The 23,768-nt window shown below is 31.9% G+C and overlaps 2 protein-coding genes across 2 annotated transcripts; both read left to right on the top strand.

Annotated features, from left to right (window-relative positions):
* The first annotated feature begins 6,362 nt into the window (after positions 1-6,362).
* Positions 6,363-10,034, top strand: LOC138363747 (uncharacterized). The gene is made up of 3 exons (XM_069323141.1): positions 6,363-6,870; positions 7,337-7,492; positions 9,667-10,034. The coding sequence occupies exons 1-3, from the start codon at positions 6,363-6,365 to the stop codon at positions 10,032-10,034; spliced, it is 1,032 nt and encodes a 343-aa protein (XP_069179242.1).
* Positions 10,035-10,564: 530 nt separating this feature from the next.
* Positions 10,565-11,665, top strand: LOC138363748 (uncharacterized). Its single transcript, XM_069323142.1, has one exon. The coding sequence runs from the start codon at positions 10,565-10,567 to the stop codon at positions 11,663-11,665; it is 1,101 nt and encodes a 366-aa protein (XP_069179243.1).
* Positions 11,666-23,768: the final 12,103 nt, after the last annotated feature.

Genomic DNA, 23,768 nt, shown 5'->3' on the forward strand with positions numbered 1-23,768 from the left:
GCTAACCTACAAGTTGACTCCGATAAACCTGGATATAAATCATCAATATAAGTATTATTTTGGTTGAATGTCAAAGTTAACAAATTATTTTCTGAAGAATTATTATTAATTTGGTATATATATTTCAGTGATGTAGTCATTATGCTTATTATTTTTTATTACAATAAAAAAAAAGCACCCCACAATAAAAAAAATATGTAAACTAATTTTCCAATATCTACTACCTCTACTTATATCCCAACAATTATAGGTGGATGTGATGAAATTGATTAAATGAAAACGGGATTTATATAATAGATATTTGGCATGTATATGGATTAAAGGTTAACTGGTTTAAATTGTTATACAAAACTCGTTCTCCCTTAACTTCATTACTTTCGTTTTGAGACTCCTCCCAATGATTTGGTGGTATATATGCCAGATAATATTGAATTTCATACATATGAGTATCAGTTTTTATAATATCATTAAATTTTTGTAATAGGGTAAAATGAAGTTCTATCGCTTCTTCCTTAGACATTTTACTAACATTACAATTTAAGTGTTTCATATTTCTTACTTCATCTAAATATTTGGCAAAATTTTCTGGTGTATATATTGGAGATTTTTCAACACAAAAACCTACTTTATAAATATTTTTACATGTTGCTTTCATTATTTTACTTAATTTTCCAATTTCATCAATAAGATTATTTCTAAGAGCATTTTGCCACTCATTATCTTTTTGTACAGTTAAAAATGTCCATAAATTAGTTAGTAATTTTATATAAATAAATATATTTTTATTTTCAATGTTTCTAGAAGCTGATTTATTACTTTTTCCAATATATTGTGCACAATAATTTGAAAGAATACCATTATCTGAAACATGAGCTGGATTTATCTTCCATTTAAGATTTCTACCGATTCCTCCCAGGCCAACAATGTCATATATTTTTCGGATAATGAGCAAATCTCCACAAAACGACGTGGGAAAAAGATAGGAGCCATCAACTTGATAACATGAACCACGGGATCTGGGTTCATATTTGGTATTTATAATACTATACATTGATAATGTAATATACTGGTGAATTAACAATTTTAATGGTAAAGTTTTACAATTTACAAATGTGAAGAATTTCTTGTTAAATATAATGTGATTTATATTTTCAGATACTATTACCTTATATTTACACTCTTTTACCACATCATTCATCGTCATAGAATATTTAAATGGGAAAATTATACGTTTGTTATATCCAATATCCGAAGATGATCTCCTTCTGGTGTCTGGGCCTGGTGAGGTTCCCCGTGTTCGTTGAAGGGTGTTGGTTTGGTTTGGCTTTGATTTTAACTTTGACTTTGATTTTTGGAGAGTTGAAGTTGTAAAATCTTCCAGTGAATCATCATCATCCTGTATCGTGCTGGTTTGATTTAGCTTTGAGCTTGACCTCGGCTTTGATTTTAACTTTGACTTTGATTTTTTTTGTCTTTGGAGTTGGAGTTGAAGTTGAAGTTGAGGGGTAATTAAATTCTTCCAGTTCCAGTGAAGTATCTGAATCATCTTCCTCCATCTCTATCATCTCTTCTGTATCACTTAAAACTGGATTTTGATTTGACATAATTGTATCTATTTTTTTATAATATACTAAAATTTTATTTGATAATGTACTTGGTTCTAGCCAAAAAAAAATCGCATATGTTCTACATGATACATTTTTTGGAGGAAGAAAGGGAATGGGGTGGGGGGGGGGTGCTTCTAATAGTATTTTGGGGTTACCAGGGGTAGGGGGAGAGGTTCAACAATCTCATCTCATCAAAATCTGATCATTGTAGTAATAACCAGTGGCTGCATCCTCAATTTCCTCTTTAGAGAGAGCTAAGTCATATGACATATGACATTCTACAAGACTAGGGTCAGCCTTTTGCAGTTCACTCAAGGTGGTACCCATGCCTTGGGCAGATACCACTGGCCGAGTCTCAACAGCGTTTTCTTCCTTCCCCCTCACTACCTGTGGCAGGAGGTAATGGTAGGCTCTCCACTGTGTCCTCGGCCTCGTCATCGAGTCGGGCCATTAACATATCCGCAAGGTCCACTTGGTCACCAAGCAGCTTCCACTATTTATGTCTAATATTGTACATATATGTTTGCAATACAAATGATATCAGGGATTTGTTTCTATTCACAAGACCTCGTACGAACCTACATTTTTTTTTCTAAATTTTAGGTGAAGTTCATACAGTTCACTGCCCACCAAATTCTCAATCTCTTCAAAGGTGAGCTCTCCACTACAATCACAGACATATACAGCCATGCACTATGGGGAGACAAATAAATATTCATTAGGGTTAAGATGACACAAGTCTTGAGCAGTTACTAACCACTCTATTTTATTAAAAACTTTAAGATTTTAAATTATTTGGGATGTGGTGGTAGTTTATAAATTGACTCCATACACAGTTTAAATGTAGATATGATAAATAAAACCCAGTAGGCTCAGAAATCTGTATTGGTTGATTAAATGGGTAAAGGGAAAGGAGTCAACTCCCAAAATAATGAAAAACATTTGCTTTCTCACTGGCAACAACGAACAACGAGACATAATGTCATATAAATTAAGACCTCCCCCACCTTCCCTCCCCCCTCCCCCCCCCACCACTTCTCTCCACCGGGAGAGTAGCACCCAGAGCCCTCCGTCAGACCTTCAGTTTGTGGCTCCAGTGTGCCTCATCCACATGTGCTCAACCTGCTCCCAGCCACACACACCCACCGCTCCACAACACATTCAGTATCCATCTATCTTTTGACCTCTCAATAAGCAACATACTGGTCGTCCTACTTCTGGAGGATTCACAGTAAGATTAAAGTTGTATTATTATTATTATTATTATTATTATTATTATTATTATTATTATTATTATCCTTTTGTCATATATATATAATCCATTTGATTATTAAATTTTTAAAACACTTTAGTGAACAAAAAAGTGAATGTCACCAAAGCATTTGCTATTCCACCACGAAGTAAATAAACACGAAGATGACTCGCCGTGACACCCAAACAGGAAGTAAATGTTCATACTCTTTCGTTTGTTGCCAGCCTCACAGTCATCCTACAGCGCTTATTTTGATATCACTGAGCTCGCACTAATATTCCCCACCCAGACATATGCCTATCAATGTCCAATTAATTTAGGGGGTGACCCGCACGAGTGTGGGAACTGGGCGAAGCGTTAGCCGTGATTTCAGCAGCGACGACACTGTTGTGATGCAGAGCTTTGAAAGTTTATACTTATTTCACTGTCCTGACATTATTTCTCGAGCTACGTATTTCATTTTTATAGCAATGTGTTCGCAATAGAAAGTTCTATAAGAACATGGGTAGAATTGGCCAACAGAGCGTCAAATAAATTTGCGGCGAATATAACCTTACACCTTACGCGTGTTTGTACCCATGAGCGTAAAAAGATTTTACTTTGCTCATGTTTTTCAAGTTTATACTTGTTTCACACCGTTTTTTTTGTTTGTATAGTGTTCGAAATAAAATTCTCTACACAGACATATGCATATAAATGTAGAATCATGATCGCGGCCAACACAAGAGTGTGTGTGGAGTGGGCGATTACCCTCGTTGTGTCACCAACTCAATATTCTCTCCTGTAAATCACAATACATTGCCGTTTTCTCAAATAGGCACTGTGCCTATTAGAGAAAACAAGAAATTTAATGGCAAACATATTCATACAAACCCCAAGTCGATCGAGTAGTATATACCCACAATAACACAGACCGTAAATGTACGTCGTGATCCGACAAGCGCTTAAATAAACCGCCCGTAAATCCAAGTGAAGTTCTCAGAAAAGTGTTAATTAAATTTAATTTTCAAATATTGAACGGGACTTTTTTTTTGCCTCATTTTTCTCTGAAATGATATACTTTCATTATGAAATAAACAACTTTTCTAATAAATTATGGTAATTTTCCTTTTTTTTTACAGTTAAAGATGGTGTGTTGTTCATTATGCTGAGATTAAATAACTCTTGACTGTCCCATTTGGCGTTTATAATGGATTTGCAGAAGAAGAAAAAACAAAACAAAAAAAAGTTGAAAAAGAAAGATCATGATATACAGAAAACAACTGATATTGATCTAGAAATTTTGTTTATAGAAAATGATAAAGAATTAGATTATAAAGAATTAGATGTTTTGTACCAAATAACACTCTGTTCAAATACGTTTTATATCCATGTTATTTTTCCAAATCTCTCTCCAGATAACAATATATGGGTTAAGGATTATTTAATGAATGACAATAAATCAATATCATTCATTAGAATAACAGATATACTTCGTAAGCATGCAAATTCATTAAATAGTGACAAACTAAAAATGTTGACTGTACTATTTGAGTGTTATCATTAAGTCAAGTAATGATGAAATTGATTAAACAAATGTAAAATGTTTCACTATATAAAAAAACTAATTGAGTTATATTTATATGGCAGAAGAATATATGTAGTATTATAATACAAAAAAAAAAAATATATATGACAGTATATTTATCCTTCTTCTACCTTTCTCTTCTTGTAAACTTAAATATGAAACCCAAACTAGTTGAATTATCCATGCTAGATTATGTGTGGATATATTCATGGAATGTTGAAGAACAAGAATTTTATGGGATTCCAGTGCCTCAAAGTCTAATTCAAGATAGTGGTTTAAATCGTGAAAATATAGTACCACAAGACCCTATACGAGTAATTTTTGATACATCAAATTTTGATCACTTAGTTTTAGTTACACAGCAACGTGAACTATTTGATCGTTCTATGATATTTTTGTATAATTGTGGGCTGATAGATTATTATACCCTTGAAGCTGAACATAGTCAGAATGGTCATTTGATTATGGGCGAAGCCTCATTGGGAGATTTGCAATTGGAAAAATATCAAGGTTATGCCTCTCGCGTTTTTTGTAAAGGTTATCGTAGGTGTATGGATCTCTTTAACTTTCTAAAATATAACTATCATCCATTTGGTATTAATGCTATGGGTAAATATTTTAATTCATACCAATGTTATTTTGACTGTGAACGACGACACAATCCAAAATTTCAATCTAGGGGTTTATTTAAAGTACATGACAATCAACTTGTTTTTGTGAGTGGGGATATCGACAACTTTTTTCCACCATATCGGATCCTCTCATTTGATATAGAAACTAGTCGGCATGGTTTAACTGGTGCCATTTCTCTAGGGGATATTTCATATGATAGGTTAGTTGCTACTTCTTTTCAGACAGAAACTGTAATCAATGCCCAATATCCAACTGAATTAAGTGACATAAATACCCTTTTGGTTGTATATAATCCAAATTCTCAAAACAAAAATAGAGAATTTTCCATGATAACTAAACAAGGAATTTCGATCCATGTTGAATTATATTCTTCAGAAAAACAGACTCTTTCTCGATCTTTGGAGTTACTAAGCAAACCTCAACATATTTTCGCTACTGATTATAACACTGATGGATACGACCATCTATTCCTCTTCAAACGAGCACTATTTCATTGTCTTTTACCTGGACATTTATTTTTCCACACTTACACTTTAAGGTCATATTGTGATATGAGAACCGTACCCCATATGACTCCACCTTGGATTTTAGATGTAGATGTTATGATTTGCCATAAAAAAAAATTTCCAGTTGGTAAGTTTCTGGAACCACCTTCTGATAGTTTAGATGCTTGTGCAGAAGCTATAATGGGCCGCAATAAAGTAGATTTTAATATTGTAGCTATAAATAAAATGTATAAAAATTTAGAAGACAATGGAGAGGAACTGGATAGTTTTTTTTTTAATTTTCTAGATTATTGTACTGTAGATGTGGATCTGGTCATTCAATTGAATGGGCACCTTAATACTATTAGAATTACAATGGGTTTATGTCGTATGGGCGACCTTGACCATACCATTGTCTTGGTACGAGTTCTACAGCTATTGTGAGACGTTACCTTATAAATTTACTTAATTCAATTTATACAGTTCCTATTGACGAACATCTCATTAATAAGGTAAACTGTTATTCACAATCTCAATGGGAAATAGGTCGTATTCTTCCACAAAATTGATACGCTAGACATTCCATTGAAAAGGATCATTTGGATACAGGTAGAAAAAACACTTACAAAGGCGCTAAAGTTCTTGAACCGAAAATTGGAGTACATTTAGCTTCTAATACTCATTCAATATTTGTTTTTGATTTTTGTTCATTATATCCTAATTTAATTATTGACTATAATTTAAATCGAGGGTTCGTGACTCGAATTTCACATTGTCAACTCCCAGAAGTTGATGAAAATTTATTTCATATACTTATTATGGATGAAGATCCTTATTTTGCTTATGTGAGTGTTAAAGTCCAAGAAGGAAAACCATACACTCAATCACCATTACGTCAGATACGTGAAAAATTAGTAAATGAACGAGGTATTATGAAAAAATCCGGAATGACCACTCAAGCTAATGCTCTTAAGATTATGGTAAATTCTATTTATGGGGCAATGGCAGCCATTAAACTACTCGCAGATGACCTGGTCTCATGCATGGTTACTGGTTATGGTCGGTATCATCTTAATCGGGCTCAACATTTTTATACTAAAGATGAAAATGGAATTGGAGCGACAGTTTTATATGGCGACACTGATTCATTATTTCTGAAGGTATCTCGTTCAGCAGGAACTGGAGATGAATTGGCTAATCGTTATAAAACTAATCTCAGACAAGATATACCTTCTACATGTTATCTCAAACTAGCTTTCGAAAATGCATTTGGTGTTCTAGTGCTAATTAAAAAAAAAACATTATATGGCTATACAAGAAAGACAAGTTGGCAATAAATGTAAAATCAGTGGTTATAAAAAACGTATCAACCTTAGTAATCATCGTGACTTAACAAATTTATTGCAACATGTTCTTATGATTTTACGGGACAATGACCCAGCTCACATTTTTAAGAATGTTAGAAATGAAGTAACACAATGGTTTAATCGAATAATAAATCAAAATGATGATGAGATCAACCACCAGTGCTTTTTGAGTACCATTAAAATTCGACATCTTCATATGTATAAATCAACTAGTTGCATTCATTATTGCTTGGGAACTAAAATTGAGCAACTTCATCCAGGTACAATAACAGCAGAAGGTGGTACTCATATTTCATACTATACAATGGTACCATTAGTACCAAGGGCTTTACCTTTACCCACGAGTGTGTGTCTTTGTCCAGCTATTACATATAGACCCCAAATACAAATAATTAATCGTTTAATGGGATTAATTTCTGATATAGGCCAAACTGTTAATGCCCTTATTCAGACTGCTGATTCAGAAAATGCGTCTCAATATAGTATAGAAAAGTTAAGCTTGGATTATCAAAAAAATGAAAGATATCAGCTATATGAAAAACATGTTGCACATGGTTATAGAGTTTGTAATCTGAGTGCCTGTGAGCTTTTGTTAAATATTCCTTGTATTGAAATAACTTCAATATGGCCCTCATTTCATTACGAGTGTTTAGAAAATTCAACATTTTATATGTCTTCTTTGACTAGAAAACATAAATGGTGGTATACTACTACTACTACTACTAGTAATAATAATAATAATAATAATAATAAGAATAAGAATAAGAAAAACAATTCTGAATGTAATTTTATTTTACGTACAACTTTTCATTATGATAAGACCAAAAGAAAAATGTGGGTGACTCTAGATTCGAATTCTCAATGTCGAAAATTTAGCAATTTAAAAAATATATAAAATTTTCTTTCTGGTAATGTAAGCAAACTGACACATTTGGTACCAACGATCTCAATGGTGAATAGTAGCAATATTATTAATACAGACATTTTATTCTCATTAAATTCTAACTGTTTCGAAGTGATGTTAGCCTTTTTTATTTTTGTTTATAGTTTGGAGTGTGATATGTATGATATAATTATGGAAAATAAACAAAATAAAAGAGATAATGATGATGATCGGTGGTTAATTATTTTACCATTTGTCGCCATAAGGCGAGACACATTGGCAGAAAATTCATATTATACATTTTATTAAAAGTTATATATATATATATATATATATATATATATATATATATATATATATATATATATATATATATATATATATATATATATATATATATATATATATATATATATATATATATTTTAAAGTCAGTCAGTATATAATTAGGATATCAAAAGCCCATAACTCATTATATCATTTGGACTCTTTCATACAATGAATAGCTCACCTTATTATGGTCAATATTTACCTTCTACTACCTATCCGCCAGCAGCAACAACGCAACTACAGCAACAGCAACATTACAATAATTCTGGGGGGCCTCGTAGCCTGGTGGATAGCGCGCAGGATTCGTAATTCTGTGGCGCGGGTTTGATTCCCGCACGAGGCAGAAACAAATGGGCAAAGTTTCTTTCACCCTGAATGCCCCTGTTACCTAGCAGTAAATAGGTACCTGGGAGTTAGTCAGCTGTCACAGGCTGCTTCCTGGTGTGTGTGTGTGTGTGGTGTGGAAAAAAAAGTAGTTAGTAAACAGTTGATTGACAGTTGAGAGGTGGGCCGAAAGAGCAGAGCTCAACCCCCGTAAAAACACAACTAGTAAACAACAAACAGTAATTCAGGCAAAAAATGCAACCTCAATATATCACCAACCAACGACTACAGATGGAATTTATCAATCTCACCCCCCTCCCCCTCAACTTCAAACTGAAGAAAAGTATTATAGCACCCTCAACTTCATCAACGAAGATGAAGAGGTTATGGAAATTATTGCAGAAATGCTGAACAAAGCTTCAAGTTCGAATTATTATATACTTCCCAATGAGCCGCCCAATATTCACAAAAAATTGATAACCATCGAAAATTTAAGAGAGTTGAATAAAAACAATATTTTAGATAAATTAACTAAATTTAAAGAACAATATGAAAAAATCGGTAGTTCTGTATTTGAAGAAAAAATCAAGGCAAATAACCAAAACAACATGAAATATTATAGAATTAACAATGATTATTTAACTAGCTTAACCGTTAAGTTGTTGGAGGTCAAATGTTTTATAGTTTCGGGAGGAACAAAATTTGCCTTAGTACCTAATAAGATTGGAAATATTGAATTCGGTGATGATATTCAGAAAATATTTGAAGAAAATCTAATCCAACCAATAGCTGAGGCATTAAAAATTTATAAACCTTCCCAGGGTAAAATCTGCAGCGCATCAATGTATATAGATGGTCATAAAGATAAACAATGTTCTTTAAAATGTAATGAAATACTTATACAAAAACAGCCACAATTTCAGAACGAGTGTTTGCGTCAACATATAAATTTAGGTGTTCAATTTTGTCCTTTTGTGGCCAACCCTAAAGAAGATGAAGTTTACATGGGTTCGCCACTAGGAAATGTTTACATCATAAATTCTAAAATATATGGGATTGGTCGTAACCGAATCCCTTACTCAAGTGAAACCTTTGTTGAAATTAGAGAATCCCCGTGTCCTGTTAATGCTTTAATTTCATTTGGTTTATCTGAAATAGGAGTTTTTAACAACAAAATAATTCTGTATCTACGTAATTTAGATTCTGTTTTATATTCAGATGTCCCAGCTAACAATATCCGAAATCGAGCCTCTGGTGCAATTAAACAAATTCTTTTAACTAATAATAGCATTAGGAAGAAACTAATGCCCAAATATAAAGATATTATTTCTAAAGTAATAGATGAAGTTCAAGCAGAAGAACCTATATGTAATGGAAATGTCACAGCAGAAGAACCAGCATTCAAACGAATAAAAATTGAGAAAAAAGTTAATGAGGACGTTTTTAAAGAGGCAGAGAAGTGTAATTTGGCTGTGGAAAATAGTAAAATAGTAGCTCCTTTAGTCGGAGGATTAAATGAAGAGGAGAATTGTATTAATTATGAAAATCAAGAGGAAGAAGCATTAAATTTCCTTAATATGTTCTAATAAGAAATTATACATTAAAAATGATAATGTAAAACTAAAAATTATTAAAAGAAATTAATAGATTTTTTTTATTATTCCAATATGCTATCTTTTTTTTTTAACAAAATTAAATTCTATTTTTTTTTTTTTTTAGTAAAACACCATTTGCAAGGAAATTTGCCTAAAAATTTTGCGAAATTCTTCTGAAATTTGTAGGTAAATCACATACTGGGAGCAAACACGATTTTGTATTAAAAGATAGTTGAGTGCTTCCGGCACCCACACCATGGAGAGAGGAGATAAAAAAAGATCCTCCGGCTCCTTTTCTTTGGTGCGCTGCCTCCCGGAGAGAGCAGACGTGTGTGTGTCTCTCTCTCTCTCACACAGGCTAGTGCTGTTAACGGGGGTTTGCGCCTGCTACTCTGGCAGTGTCTTGTGCTCGATTTTCCCAGTGGGCCATATAAATATAGTAAATCACAGTAAATTTATTTCATTTTTTCTGTGAATCTTGATCGATTCACATATCAACCTTTTCCTGACTCTAAAGGAAAATGAATGTGCTAATACTCATATTAATAGTTGGATTTACCAAAAGTTGTATGTGGTCCCAAAAGAAAAAGACGACTACACCAATTACATCTTCCCACTTTGTAACGGATGAAAATGAGAAAACATCAGCAGCCCCTCTAACAACAACAACAACAACAACCAATGATACTGATGAGGAGACAGCATCTACCCCTCAAGAAAGCCAGGCAACAACATCATCAGAAAATTATTATACAGCTGAGGAGACAGAAACTACTCCTCCTCCTTCTGTTCCTCCACCTCATGATACTATCACAACTAAAAAGGTAAATATTACTAATCTTATTAGCAACTCACATTCCTCAACAACAACAACAACAACAAATGATACTGATTCTGATACTGTCACAACTAAAAAGGCAAATATTACTAATCTTATTAGCAACTCACATTCCTCAACAACAACAACAACAACAAATGATACTGATTCTGATACTGTCACAACTAAAAAGGCAAATATTACTAATCTTATTAGCAACTCACATTCCTCAACAACAACAACAACAACAACCAATGATACTGATTCTGAAGAAAGCCAGGCAACAACATCATCAGAAAAATATTATAGAGATGAGGAGACAGAAACTACTCCTCCTTCTTCTCTTCTTCCTCCTCATGATACTATCACAACTAAAAAGGCAGATGAGGAGACAAAAACTACTCCTCCTCCTTCTGTTCCTCCTCCTCATGATACTATCACAACTAAAAAGGCAGATGAGGAGACAGAAAGTACTCCTCCCTTAACATCAACAACAACAACAACAACCAATGATACTGATGAGGAATCAGCATCTACCCCTCAAGAAAGCCCGTCAATTTCATCATCATCATCAGTTTCTACATTTTTTTTATCCCTGAAAATTCAGCAACAACCCAAGAAAGCCAGGCAACAACATCCGAAAAATTTTATACAGATGAGGAGACAGAAACTACTCGTCTCTCAACAACAACAACAACAACAACAACCAATGATACTGATGAGGAGACAGCATCTACCCCTCAAGAAAGCCCGTCAGTTTCATCATCATCATCAGTTTCTACTATTTTTACCCCTGAAAATTTAGCGACAACAGAAGAAAGCCAGGCAACAACATCATCAGAAAGACCGGCCACGGCCACAACACCACCACCATGGGAAAATAATACAGTGACGAAAACATCTACAGTTGTCTCAACAGAAGAAACAATAATTATTAAGGCAACTACCCCATTAACAACCGAAGAAAGCCAGTCAACTTTAGAAACAACAGAAGAAACTCCTAAAGAAGAAACCACTGACTCAACAACAAATGACACACAAGAAACAATCAATATCAATTCGCCTGTTCTTATTATTATTATTATAATTCCTATTTTTTTGATAAGTTTAGTATTACTTTTCATTTGGATTTATAATAACTTCTCGTCTTATACATTAAATGAAGATATAGAATTAAACCACTCTAATCAGGTTAAAACGAAATATGATGTAATAAAAACAAAATTTTTCTAATCAATTTCTTGCTCAATAATTTCTGTCTTAATGCATTTATTGAATGATTAAAAGCAAAATAAATATTTGATCATTTATTATTCCATTTTTTTTTTGCACACACACACACACACACACACACACCGGTCTGGTATTCTAGTTATGTTTACAATATTAACATTTAAATTTATCCAATAAGAAGGTTAATTTGTTTTTTAAAGTTTCGAGGCCTATTAGCATAATATTTTCAGGCTTTAATGCACCTGAACTTTCAATATTGAAATAAAATTGTTTCCTTTTATTACAATCTTCCAGAAAATAAGAAGAAGTGTTACAGCAATCAAAATCTATATTAACTGTCGGATTCCATTTGGCGTGGTTTTTGCCAATCCCCTTGATAGCATATGCTTTTAAGCATAATTCTTGTCCATTACTAAGTTTAACCAAAGGAATGTGGATTTCTTTATGAAAAGATGGTATTATATCAGATGTTGTTATGAGGTATTGTTTGTCTTCACAACATTTAACATCCAAAATAAATTCTACTGCACATTTCGTACAATAGTTAATACATTGACATTTCCATGGAATCTTTAATTTATTAATGAATTCATCTGAAGGTATTGGAATTAGACCTAGACGATAAATAATGAACTCATCATTTAATATAGTAGTATTTTTTTTAATTTGAACCATATCAATGGCTATAGTAGGAGTCTCAGCTATAAAAATCTGCCGCAATCCATTTACTAAAGCTAAATTTATGTTTTCTAATTTAAATTGTATCATGTTAGGTGATAAATCTAAAATTTTAATTGTTATCTGATCTATATTGGTAGCCATGTCTTAAAATAATATCATTTTGAATAAACCGTTTACCCAATATATATATAGTATGTAAGGTTACAATATATATTCATTTTAGGAATAAAAAAAAGTTAAATTATCATGGAATACCGGAAAACCATACCCAGATCATACAATTATCACTCTTCACCCATCATCAGTCATCCATCCCTCACCCATCTGCCGTTGGCACTGGTCCTAGAGCAAGGGTCACTAATTCTCTTCAACTTTGAGGAAATAATAAGTAAAGTTTATTTATCTTTCCTTCTAATTTTTCGACATTTTAAAATAACTAAGGGACCTTGGGTATCCCCACTACCATCAACATCAACATCATTATCAGAATCTTCATCATCATCACCCACATTATTATTTCTATGGATATCAGTGTCATTAATTTCACAAGTCTCTCTATTGATCTTAGCATATCTGAAATTATACTTAATATTATTAGTATCCATTTTTTGGGAAGATACATTGTCATAGTCTAATGCACTGTACAAAATATATTTATGTAAACTTACTACTGCCTGTTGATGTGTAGCAGCAGTTAGTGAATCAAACACAGTAAGTAATTTGAAGTGTAATTTAGTGGCATCTCTAGAATTGATCTCTTTGATATCATGATCACAAATTACAGTGTCCTTCAATTTTCTAACAAATTTGTAAAATAATTCACTACTATACATGTTTGCTTTTTCAATAAATATTACCATATATAAACTATTATTATCTATATACTTTTTATTGTTAAATTGAATATGTTTTCTTAACTTACCAATTTCATTAATAAGATATTTATAAATTAACTTTTGATCCTTCCAGTCTTGTTATACCATTAAAAATGTCCATAAATTTGTTAACATTCTAATACATAATATTATGTATTTGTATTCTAACGAAAAACCTTCATTTTTAGGTATTTGTTCAATGTATTTAGACAAATATTGTTTTAAAGTTTTCATGTCAAAGAAACGAGCATTAAATTTCAGTTTGAATCCTGGAAAGCCAAATCCAGCAATTTGATATATTTTTCTAACTATAAAGTTATTTTTATTGGATTCCGATTGAGGGAAAATATAAGCACCATTGTTTTGAATACCCCTTGGACGAGAAGAAGAATTGGGAATTCTATGAGAGGGGGCATTTATTCCTCCCTTCTGGAGTAGAATATAAGAAGATTTATTTCCATTAGATGGACCAGGACCACTGATCTCGTCTACTTCATCTTCAATATTATCTTGTATGACATTTCTAAGAATTTCGTCATCTTCTGTTGGACTGTTTCTATCTTCTCTTAATTTGGCTCTTTTGAATCTCCTAATTAATCCATAATTCATTCCCCCCTTTTTTTTACTGATCCTAATCCCTCTCCTGTAAATATATTAAGTGAAATATAGTAATGAATTTACAATCTTAGTGGTATTTCTTGTTTTACTGTTAACAGTGGGAAAAACTTTTTATTAAAATTACCAGTTGAATATGTTTTTGAAATTCTTATTTGAAAAAAATTTTCTTTTCCATTATGATTTTGGAAATTAAAAACAATAAATTGACTCTTAGTTAAACTTGACATTTATTTTATACTATTTATTTTTATATATTTTATAAAAAAAATTATCTTTTAATAATTTTACATACACTTTCTAAATTTAATAAAGTCGAATCATCCAAATTAAAAAAAATTAAATCTTCTGTTTTTATTTGTTTTTTAATATCATTGAAAAGGTTTTCTAATTTGTTATGTTTGTTATTATTGTTTTCTCCATCTTTGGGAGATTCTGTTTCAATTTGTTGTTTAGGGGACGATTTATTATTTCCAGGTGAAGAAAACATTATATGGTTTTCAGTATATTTTCATTTCACACACACACACACATATAAATAGAGAGTATATATATATTTTTTTTTATTAGCTGTTTAATTTAATTTTGAGTTAATTTGGCAAGATATCTATCATTTATTTCACAATTTTGTTCACAAATTCCTTCTATGATACTAATAGTTAGTTCATTCACTGTTAAATGGGATTGTGGAATATTTGCCAAACGATTGTTGTTTATTGGTAGCCATGATACCTGGTATACGTTTTCAAAAAAAAGATGAGCATCTGCCAATGAAATATTTTTAAGGGCCTTGGGGAAACTACGCAAAAGAACTGACAGACGATGTAGGGTAATAAACCCACTATATGGTTTCTCTACCAGATGGCACTCTTCCATTATTTGGGCTACAATTCCACGTTCTGGTGAATATAACTCAGTTGCCTCCGTAATGTTAATCGGGAGTGTGAGAAAGTTAACAGTCTGGTTCATTGATACAAACCAGGGCGAATCGAGTTTATCATGACAGCTAGTAGGAATAAAGAGTGCCATCATTCCTTCAGTCAGACGCTTTTTCTTTCGATCATCAGTCATGAGATGAAATTGGGGAAAAATTGAATATTGAAATGACGTAGGCACTTCAGAATCAAACTGCGCACGGAATGAAATGAAACGAAGTCGTTGCATCAATGCTGAGTCATATTCGCTGAAAGTCGGGCAATTGTTGCCAAACAAAAAATAGGTGTTGCTAAATTATCTGTATCCCCATCCATATAGTTTTGACGAATCCACATTGGGGCATGACCGCTCAATTGCTTTAAAAACAGAGAATTAAGGGTTTTAGTCATACTCAGTTCATCCATGTACCACATTCTAACCATTTTTCCACCTCTTCCTAAATCATGGGTCCGTTCTTGGAGACCCTTATGAGCTGTATGTACTGAGAGAATACCTGTTAAATCACCAAGAGTTAGAGTAAGAGTATTTAATAAAGCAGTTTTTCCTGAATTTGAATCTCCAATACCCAAAGTTACCTCTTGTCATTTTGTCGATGGCATGCTTTTACTATTAGTGAAAAAAATAAATCATAGTAGTTGCATCATAGCAAAAGATCTGTGCTAGTGTTAACAAAATATCAACTAATTGACAATTACAATTAGGTTTCACTGGTTCACCAACATCATCTTTTCATATAAACCGTCCATTTACCTTTAGATTTTCTTTTAAAATAGCATCTAGATGGTAAATACTTTCTTTGATTGGAATTTTACGATTTTTTATCCCATGACGGCATTCTTCAATGAGTCTATTAAGAAGATCTTGATATTTATTTTCTATATTAATATTTTCTGAAACTCAGTTTAGTGATTCGAAAGAAGTAACCATATGTTTTAGCACATAATATTTGACAAGTTGAGGTAATCTATTCATACCATCATTCCAAAATCGATCTGTAAAGTTTATGTGATATTGTTCACGACTAAGTAAGAGAATTTTATGTTTCTCTTCAACTGTCAACTTCTTATAATATTTATTTTTTTCGCTTTCGTAATGTAGAATATCTTTTAATATTGGATTACATTGCTGCATAAAAAACGTACATTTTGGTATGTGATCTAATAGTTTCAATACTTCACTCCAATCATAAATAGTTGGTCTTGTATCAGAATTTGTATTATTTGATGATTTGTACAGGGGAAGTGGTAGGATATAAAAAATTTGGTTCATCTCACTACTACTACTGCCGCTGATGATATAACATTGAGAAGAAGCAATAAAATATCGAGGTATATCTAAGATTTTCATGTTGGCATAAAAACTCTTTATAGAATTTATAAGACTATTCTGAATAAGACTTTGCTTCATGTAATTATTATTATTATTATTATTATTATTATTATTATTATTATTATTTGTAGTATCAGTAGTTTTTTTTTTACTCTACCTTTGGCTGAAAGAGAAGGAAGGTTTGAGTTTGAATTCGATGAAGTAAAGGATGAGGTTATTGATGGAGAAGGCAACAACGGAGGAGGAGGTGGTAATAAGTTGCTGTTGGATTGTAGTGGTGTTGGTGGTAAGGTAATGGTTGTTGTTGTTGTTGTAGTATGCTATCAATTAAAATAATTTGACGTGCAATGTAAGCTAGGTCTGGTGCTAGTAAAGAAGAATTAATGTGATTATTAGCTACTGACCACTTCTTAGTAGTATTCTCCCAAACATTAATCTGGCGCGAATTCTTATCACATATAATAGGTTTATATATAGCTAAAAAATTGTTATATTCCGTTATACCAAAATTCTGTAGGAAAGAAACAGCTATTATAATCCGAGGAATTTTAGTAGGACGTGAATTACTATTAGCTGATGGTACTACCGGATAAGTGTCACTGTCAAACTCTTCCACATTTATATTCATGACAAAATCCAATCTTTGAGAATCAATTTTTTCTACTAGATCAAAAGCTTCTTTCATTGATACCATATCATTAACAATTAGAAGATTTAGAAGACACAAAATTATCCAATCTTCTAATTCTTCTTTTACTTGCTGGTGTTCCTGATATCGGTTAAGAAGATAGATGATTTCATAAAGTGGTCCAGTATCTAAGTGATTAAAATTTAAATCTCTAATTATTTGGTCTATAATATAATTGTAGTCAGGAAATGTCATTCCCAGGGACTTTTGACGGGTATTTTTAACATATAACAATGCTAAAAGATACAAGACAGTGTGAAGATGTTGTTTACTCTGCAAACATAAACGGGTTATATGTTCAATGGTAAATGGCTGAATCGTTTCAAGAAAGAATTGGTATCTCGACTAGTATTGCTACTGGCAACTGTTCCGCGAATAGATGTTTGCCTTAAAGGTTGAACTGTAAACACTTTTTCAATACGATTTGCTGTCATTTGTATTTTATCGTATTCAAAGTTTGCCTCAGCGTCATCGTCATTTTCATTTGTAAGAAGAATCAGGTAATGGGGGATTTCATAAATTTTTATAAAACTATTTGGATATTTTTCAAGTATAATTAAGAGTTGGTTATTCTCTTCTTGTTGTTCCTCTTGAAAATGAAGAGATTTGTATACAGAAAGTTTATATTCCTTACTAAGTGTAACAAAAAATAAACCCACTATAATGTTATTGATAATATTGTTAACATTGGAAAACATCAAAAAATCTTCTTCTGTTATATCTGGTATTTTTTCTTTATCACTCTCCCTAGAATTATCATAATTTTAATATATAGTAAAATAATTTTCGGCATCATCAATATTTTCTTTGCTTTGCATAAATGTTTGAACATTTTTCTGAAAAACATCCAGAGCATATGTATCATCATCCAACCCGATAATAGTTGGGAATCCTCTAATGGATGAAGGTTCATGATATTTACAGATATTAAATAAGTCAAAAACTTCACCCATATTTGATAAAATATATGACGTTGGTGAGTTAGACATATCATAAATATTATTTTTGTGGAAAACCGCATATGGTAAGTAAGTGCAGTCCATTTCGTTTAAAGGTGTTTGCAGTTGAATTTTTTGAGAGCCAAAAATACTATTATTGGTAGTAATATCTATGAGGGTAGGTAAGAGTTCTTTGCATGAATTGGACATTAGGGCAAAATCATAATATGAAAGAGTTAGGTGGGGTATTTCAAGATGAAACCCTTGAGTAAACGTTTGTGATTTACCTAAAATATAAATTGGTAGTCAGTCTAGACCTAAATAATAAACAATATGAGAAACAAGTTCATATATGACATAATTTGTATTATAATAGATCTGTCCATCAACAATGGATGTTGTTAATTGTAAGGATGACCCTGATTGTTTAAGTGTTAGATATTCTAGGTACTCAGCTGTCGATAAACGAAATGATTCAAGAGTACACATTTTTTTTAAATCAACATCCAAGATAAAATGAATATAATCTAAACTAGGTAGATGTATGACATGGGAACCACTTATAGTGTTTGTCTCCCAAAATCTATGATATAAATGATGAACTGTTCCATTTGTTAATAAAATAAAATCAATTTCTCTTTTCCCACACATATCTGTTAGTGATCCAAAACTATATAAACTCGTCTTATTTTTTCTTGATGAAGTACAACTTATAGTTTGAAGATCACGAGTTATTTTATTAAAAGTCCCAGTATTGGGATTGAGATGTGAGTCTTGATAAGTTCGTTTTAACGGATCATAATTTTGAATAAGTGGATAAGTATAATATCGATCATTCATTTTGAAGAGCAACATAGTGAAATTGTAGTATACTTATAGATGGGGAAATCTTTTTTTTTTTAATAATAATAATAATATTTATTTTACTTTAAGTCTTTAGCTAATAGGGAAGCTTTTGTGAGACGTTGGTCGAAAGGAATTTTGGTATTGACATTGCTCACCGATATAGTGTCCATTATCCATACAAGCACATATGGTGGCTATTAAATTAGTTTCCCCAACATAACTAATAGGAAATCCTCCATTTAAACATTTGTGATCAGTGTCATAATTACAAACACTATTAATGCAAGTAACTCCTAAAGAAGAAGAGCATAATGTTTGACAGTCTTCATTTTTCTGGCATGCTATATTGTTAATAGTACAATCCATCTCTCTTGTAATCTTTTCATATGGAGGGTGTGACATTAATATTAAATTAGAGTCTTTCTTTTGATTATTACTCATATTTTTCTTATAAATGTAATTTAATATTATTGAATAAAGAATTAAACATATAAATATAATATAAAGTTTCATTATTTTTTTCTGACCACAGATAACAGATAAAAATACATTCGCCAAATGAACAAGACACTTTCAATTACTAATTTGAGTATGTTAATAGGTGGGCGTTGTTTTTTTGTACTTAGTTTTCGATCATGGATAATAGCCCGTTCTAAATTCCCCATGATAGATGTTGGAAATGGCATTAATGTTGACAATATATAATTAACTAAAAGGCATGTCAAACGACCATTTCCATCTGAAAAAGGATGGAGAGTAAGCATTTCTAGGATAAACCATGAAATTAATTTAAAAATCCATTCAAATTCTTTCTCGGGCCCTAAAAATGTGAATATTTTTTGGGTCAATGTAGAGTTGTAATTGTCCAAAATACGATTTTCTCCATCCTGAATTGAATGGATATGTGGATATACATACAAACCCTTGACACTTGTGTTATTACTAATCTTTGTACAGCGTATATTGGTACTTACATAACCACATTTTTCGGGTGATAACAATCCTATCATTAATATTTTGTGTAAATTTAAAACACAAGTTTCAAGATCAATTAAACCTAATGAAGTGTACATATCCTTATCTCCTACTATCTCTTCCTTAATCTTTTTATGACCTCTAATGAAATTTAAATATTCTATTGCTCTTAGTAAGTTTCTAACCTCTCTAACTTTCCAATTAGTGATTAGAGTTTTCTTCTGGTTGTGTGGCCAAATCCCAATACTTTCATGTTTCATTAAATTAGTTAAAAAACCATATTCCATGGTTTTTACAACTAACCCTTGAAATTTTTTATTATTATCTAGAACTAAATATATTTGTTTAAATTTATTAATTTCAGATACTTTATTTTTTAAGTTTAGGCTTAATTCATATGAAAAAAACATCGTTTATATATTTTTTAAAAAAGTTAAACAAGCATAATATACTACTATTTTATCTTTATGTTAAACGAATAAAATAAAAAGTGACACTTTTTTCTTTGTTTTAGGATTCGGATTTACTCTGCGAGCACACTGCACAACCTAAAAACTACTGTAAATGCCGATTTGGAAGATGTATCTAACCAGCTACAGCTTCAACCAACTAACTACTTGATTTGTTTACAACACAGTTTCAAATGAGGAAATATAAGAAATAAATAATTATAAAAACATCACCTCAGTGGGTGAGTTAACCCTCTGGATCGGCACTGGTGTCTCTCGCTCTCTCCTTTTTAGACTCTGTCTGGTCTTTAACCACCATTCCAATCAATGCCAGCTGTATACACACGCATGATTCTCCAGCCTGTGGGATTCTTCTGCTATATTGTTTTCAATGGCTCCAATTAAGAACAACGTGAATCGTCGAGATCCTCTCCCTAAGGAGGCACCCACTACTTTTACATCAGAACAACAACTCTATGATGGTCTCCCTAAATATTTTATATTAAAGTGGACTCATCTGTACTCTGGTATAAGAACACTGACTTATGTTCAAGAATACCATAAGAGAATAAAAAAATTTATCTCCCCATCCTATTCAGAATTGGAAGATAAACAAAAATATAAAATATGGATAATTAATGATCAGTTGGAAAAATTATCCACATTTTCTTACATGGATAATAAGAATGGTTGTTACATTTGTATAAAATGTAATGCCATATTTATATCATTCCAGAAAATAATAGATCATGAGTGTAAGAGAGCACCATTTGTAGTATATCCAACTACATTAAATAAAATTAATGAAATATTATATATAATAAAGGCAATGAAAAAAAAGCATAAGCATAATGATGATGATGATGATGATGATAATGATGATGATGATGATGATGATGATAAATCTTTTGAAGAGTCAGCCTTTTTATTTAAAAACAAGTATGAAAATTTAAAGACTCAAATATCAAGAAATAAACAAATTTTCATAGATGAAGGGTTTAGATTGAAGAATGAAATCATTCCAATTATGGAATGTAACTACTGTGAAGTAAAATTTCCACTTCCAAAGTATAGAGATGATATACTGAAGATAATCGAGTTACATAAGAATGAAGTGAAACCCAAATGTTCTCCAAAGAATATGAATTTGACAGAATCTTTTAAAATAATACTGGAAAGTTTAAATTACATAATTGAGAGACAATTTCAGTATAAGAATTGTGATATAGGAAAGAATAGATTATCTAGAAATATCCTACAAAAAATAATTTCATCTGGGTTTATACATCAAGATAAACGGGAAGTTTTAGAAGACTACTTTTTAGGTATGCAAATCAGGAATTTATTCAAAAAAGAAGAACAAGAAAATATTCTTGTTCCCTCAGTCATAAAGATTAGAAAAAAAATCCAACAAGCCCATCATCATCATATCAAGTTGTATCAGGAGAGGAAATAAAAAAAAAAAACACGAGGCTAAAACTACTACTAACATTACTGAATCAGCAACTACATCATTATTATTCCTGGAGACAAATAATGATAATGATGATAAGGATAATGAAGATGATAGAAAAAGAAGAAACAGTAACAGCACTAACAGCAGCAACAGCAGCAGCAGCAGCAGTAGTAATAATAGCAGAAGTAGAAGTAGCAACAGAAGAGGCATCAGCATCAGAAGAGGCAGCAGCAGCATAAGAAGCAGCAGCAGCAGAAGAGGCAGCAGCAGTAACAGTAACAGTAGTAGTGGTGGTGGTGGTGGCGGTGGTGGTGGTGGTGGTGATGGTGGTAGTAGTAGTAGTAGTAGTAGTAGTAGTAGTAGTAGTAGTAGTAGTAGTAATAATAATGATGATGGTAGTAGTGTTTACAGTAAAGAAGATAATAATGAGCATGATACAGGCAATAAGGAAGAATTAGAGTCATTGACAAAGATTTAGATAAATCTACTACTACTACTACTACCACCACCACCACCACCACTACTACTAGTACTACCCTGACCACCATCGTTGCCACTGCTGTTGCTGCTCCTGCTGCTTTGGAATCTGATGATGAAGAATCAGTTTTGGAAAATAAGGTGAAGAAGAATACAACAACATTTAAAAAAAATTGCAAACAAAAATCAGGAAAATGGAGTTCATCATGTTCAACAACAACAACAACAACAGCAACAACATAGAGAAGAATATCTTTTTGATCAATTTCCTGATTTGATGGATGTCCTCTTTTCCTCAGAAACTAACCCCACAAGAGGAGGAGTAAAAAATAACAACATTTATTTGCCATCTACTTCAAGCTCAAATTATCAACTAATATCAGAAACCACCAATTTACCAGCAGCTAATTTGAAGTGTAATTATCATCAACCTAACATGCAAATTGAAGAAGAAGAAGAAGAAAAAGAAACAGATCTGACTTATATAATTGAAACATATTGTAAAACAGGTGAATAAATTAATAATGATTATCAACAACTAATGGTGTCGTTTCCTGAAAATACAATATCAAGTTCAGGTTTGAATGAAGATGCATATGTTAATCAACAACAACAACAACATCAATTATTGGTACACGAAGATCAACAGCTTTCAAATACCTGTTACAATGCACCTCCGGTAGATGATGTAAATTTATATCATGAACATTCATTGACATTCCTTGATCCAACAGTGTCACCATCTACCTCAGGAGCAGGAAATCCATTACCCACTTTGGGTTTATCTCTAAAAACAATATCAAGTTCAGGTTTGAATGAAGATGTATATGTTAATCAACAACAACAATTATTGGTATCTAAAGATCAACAGCTTTCAAATACAAATAAATGCTACAATGTACCTCCGGTACAAGCTGATGTAAATTTAAAGCATGTACATTTATTGCCACCAACAGTGTCACCATCTATCTCAGGAGCAGGATCCACATCTGGAAATCCATCATCCACTTTGGGTTTATTATCTCTTTCAAACAAAGCTGAGAAAATAACAAGGAAGCGGAAAAAGGAAGAAAGGAAAAAGAAAAAGAAGGAAGAAAAGAAAAAAAAGAAGGAAGAAAAGAAGAAGAAGAAGGAAGAGAAAAAGAAAAAGAAAAAGGAGGAAGAACTTTCTGCAGAGCGAATAAAATATTTGGTTATACAAACTATAAAACAATCATTCCCAATATTATCTGAAGAACCTCAAACCCCATTGACTTTGTCAGTCTCCTCCTCATCATTATCATCATCATCATCATCATCATCATCATCCTCAAAAAAAAAAAAAATAGTTGTTAAAATTTAGTTGGTTTTGATTGTTAAATTTATAGACATGAAAAGTAAAATTTTCTTCATTGTCAGTAGGTTTTATAA

This window comes from Procambarus clarkii, chromosome 11 (assembly GCF_040958095.1).
Source record: "Procambarus clarkii isolate CNS0578487 chromosome 11, FALCON_Pclarkii_2.0, whole genome shotgun sequence".
Lineage (NCBI taxonomy): Eukaryota > Metazoa > Arthropoda > Malacostraca > Decapoda > Cambaridae > Procambarus > Procambarus clarkii.

What these genes read in the sequence shown, in the direction of transcription:
- LOC138363747 (XM_069323141.1), top strand. Translation starts at nt 6,363, where the DNA reads ATGGATGAAGATCCTTATTTTGCTTATGTGAGTGTTAAAGTCCAAGAA. An exon ending in TGGCTATACAAGAAAGACAA is followed by an intron (nt 6,871 to 7,336) that starts GTTGGCAATAAA and finishes TTTCTGATATAG; the next exon opens with GCCAAACTGTTAATGCCCTT. An exon ending in AGTTTGTAATCTGAGTGCCT is followed by an intron (nt 7,493 to 9,666) that starts GTGAGCTTTTGT and finishes TTTTATATTCAG; the next exon opens with ATGTCCCAGCTAACAATATC.
- LOC138363748 (XM_069323142.1), top strand. Translation starts at nt 10,565, where the DNA reads ATGAATGTGCTAATACTCATATTAATAGTTGGATTTACCAAAAGTTGT.